Source organism: Cucurbita moschata, unplaced genomic scaffold, assembly GCF_002738365.1.
Source record: "Cucurbita moschata cultivar Rifu unplaced genomic scaffold, Cmos_1.0 Cmo_Scf00002, whole genome shotgun sequence".
NCBI lineage: Eukaryota > Viridiplantae > Streptophyta > Magnoliopsida > Cucurbitales > Cucurbitaceae > Cucurbita > Cucurbita moschata.
Window position 1 is genome coordinate 6,380,679 of NW_019268518.1, and position 1,749 is coordinate 6,382,427.

Below are 1,749 nucleotides of genomic sequence, written 5' to 3' on the forward strand. Positions count from 1 at the left end.
AAAGCGAGAAGATGGTACATTTTTTGGGTGTATTTGTACAACTTTATAGAAATAATAAAAGGGTTTGCTAATGCAACTCCTTTTATTATACATTTTGGTTACATCCCTATAATAATAATAAAAGGGAAGCTTCTCTTTTCATGGAAAAATACACCCTTTTTTAAATTTCCCTTTTTTTCATCTAAGCCACCAAAAACCTAGAAAAGGGAATATCAAAAACCCATATAAATAACATAGTAACATCATATCTTATATTATAAAAATATATATTTATATATTTATATATATATATAGCATTACCAAACCCAACTGCCTGGTTCTTGTTCTTGTTCTTTCCCTATTGCATAATTAAGCTCCTAATTATGGCTGCCTCTGCACTATCAGCATCTATTGTAGACAAGAGCTGAGAGAGCCTTTCACTTAGGTCATCCACCTCCCTGTGTAAGTTTCTAATGTAATTGCAGGTCTCTTGGAGGACTTTTGAGGCTGAAACCTGAAGAACAGATAAGAACAAATTAAAATATTAAATAATAATAATAATAATAATAATGTCAAATCTGAAATTAAACAAAAAGCAAACACTTGGATGTACTTTAGGTTTGTTTGTTTAGGCCATTTTGAATGAAGTGGGTTTGATTTAATTATATGTTTTGTGGAAACCCCAATTAAAATCCAAAACTTTTGAATTACTTTACTTAGCTAACGTTATTGTTAAATTCTTTAATTGACTTAGACTCACCAATGGAGTTTGTTTCCACCGACCGTACATTTCCAATCAGTGCCATGAATTAAGTGTATAATAATAATAATAATAATAATAATAGAGTCAAATATGAACACCTCCCATCACGACAATCAGAATCTTTAGCTTAAAGCAACACAAACATTTGATTTTTTTTTTCTCTTTTTCCCCCAAAAATGTAGATTTGAGTATAAGAAGTTGTGAGGAGGGGAGTTGTACCTTGTCGGAGCGGCGATGGCGAATCTCGGGGACAAGGTGTCGAAGCTTGGAAATGAGTTCGATGATTTGGTCGTCGGAGATTCGGGAAGCACCGGGCTGCCTTGATCTCCGGGTAGATATGGTGTGAGTGTTGAGTTGATGAGAGAAGAAGTTGGGGTTGAAGGGGGAGGGAGGGGAAGTGATAAGAGTTATAAAGAGGAAGGAGGAGAGAGAGAGAGAGAGAGAGAGAGAGAGAGTGTGGTGGAAGTGTTGGATATGAAGAAGACAAATGGTTGGGAGAAAGGAGTGGGAGTTGGGTTAGTGTTATAGGAAGGGGAAGAGAGTTTGTGTAGTCTGTTTTTGTGTTCCCAAGTTAGGGATTCAACTCAAGTGGGCTTCAACAAATGTGTTTGTTCTTCCCTTAACACAGTGGGCCTTTCTTGTTTATGTCTCAATCCACAACTCCATGTGATTTCCCCATTTCCTTAACCACACTCACTCATTTCCCTCTCCATTTCTCTCTTACACATACTTCTCTCACCAATCACATCTTGCCACGTTTCTTTACCCCTCCTCCCCCCTTTTACCCCTCCCTCACACAGAGAGAGGAACGCTTGTCACTCACAATCACACTTTTGATGGCAGCAGACTTGCGATTGTGCGGCACTCACTTTCCAACGACAAATGAGCTAAGCCAATTCGTTCTTGCGTCGTCTATGACCAAGCAACGTATGTTCGAACCTCTGACCTCGGTTTTAAGAGAAGGTTTTAGAAAACGAGGGCAAAGAGAGATTTTTGAAAGAGACGTT

The 1,749-nt window shown here is 38.0% G+C and overlaps 1 protein-coding gene across 1 annotated transcript; it reads right to left on the reverse strand.

The window, feature by feature from the left end:
* LOC111455160 (transcription factor PRE6-like) lies at positions 1-1,258 on the reverse strand (the record flags this gene model as incomplete). The annotated part of the gene is made up of 2 exons (XM_023096720.1): positions 1-493; positions 962-1,258. Coding segments are annotated over 2 exons (453 nt in total), but the record flags the coding sequence as incomplete, so codon positions are not given.
* Between the last annotated feature and the right edge of the window lie 491 nt (positions 1,259-1,749).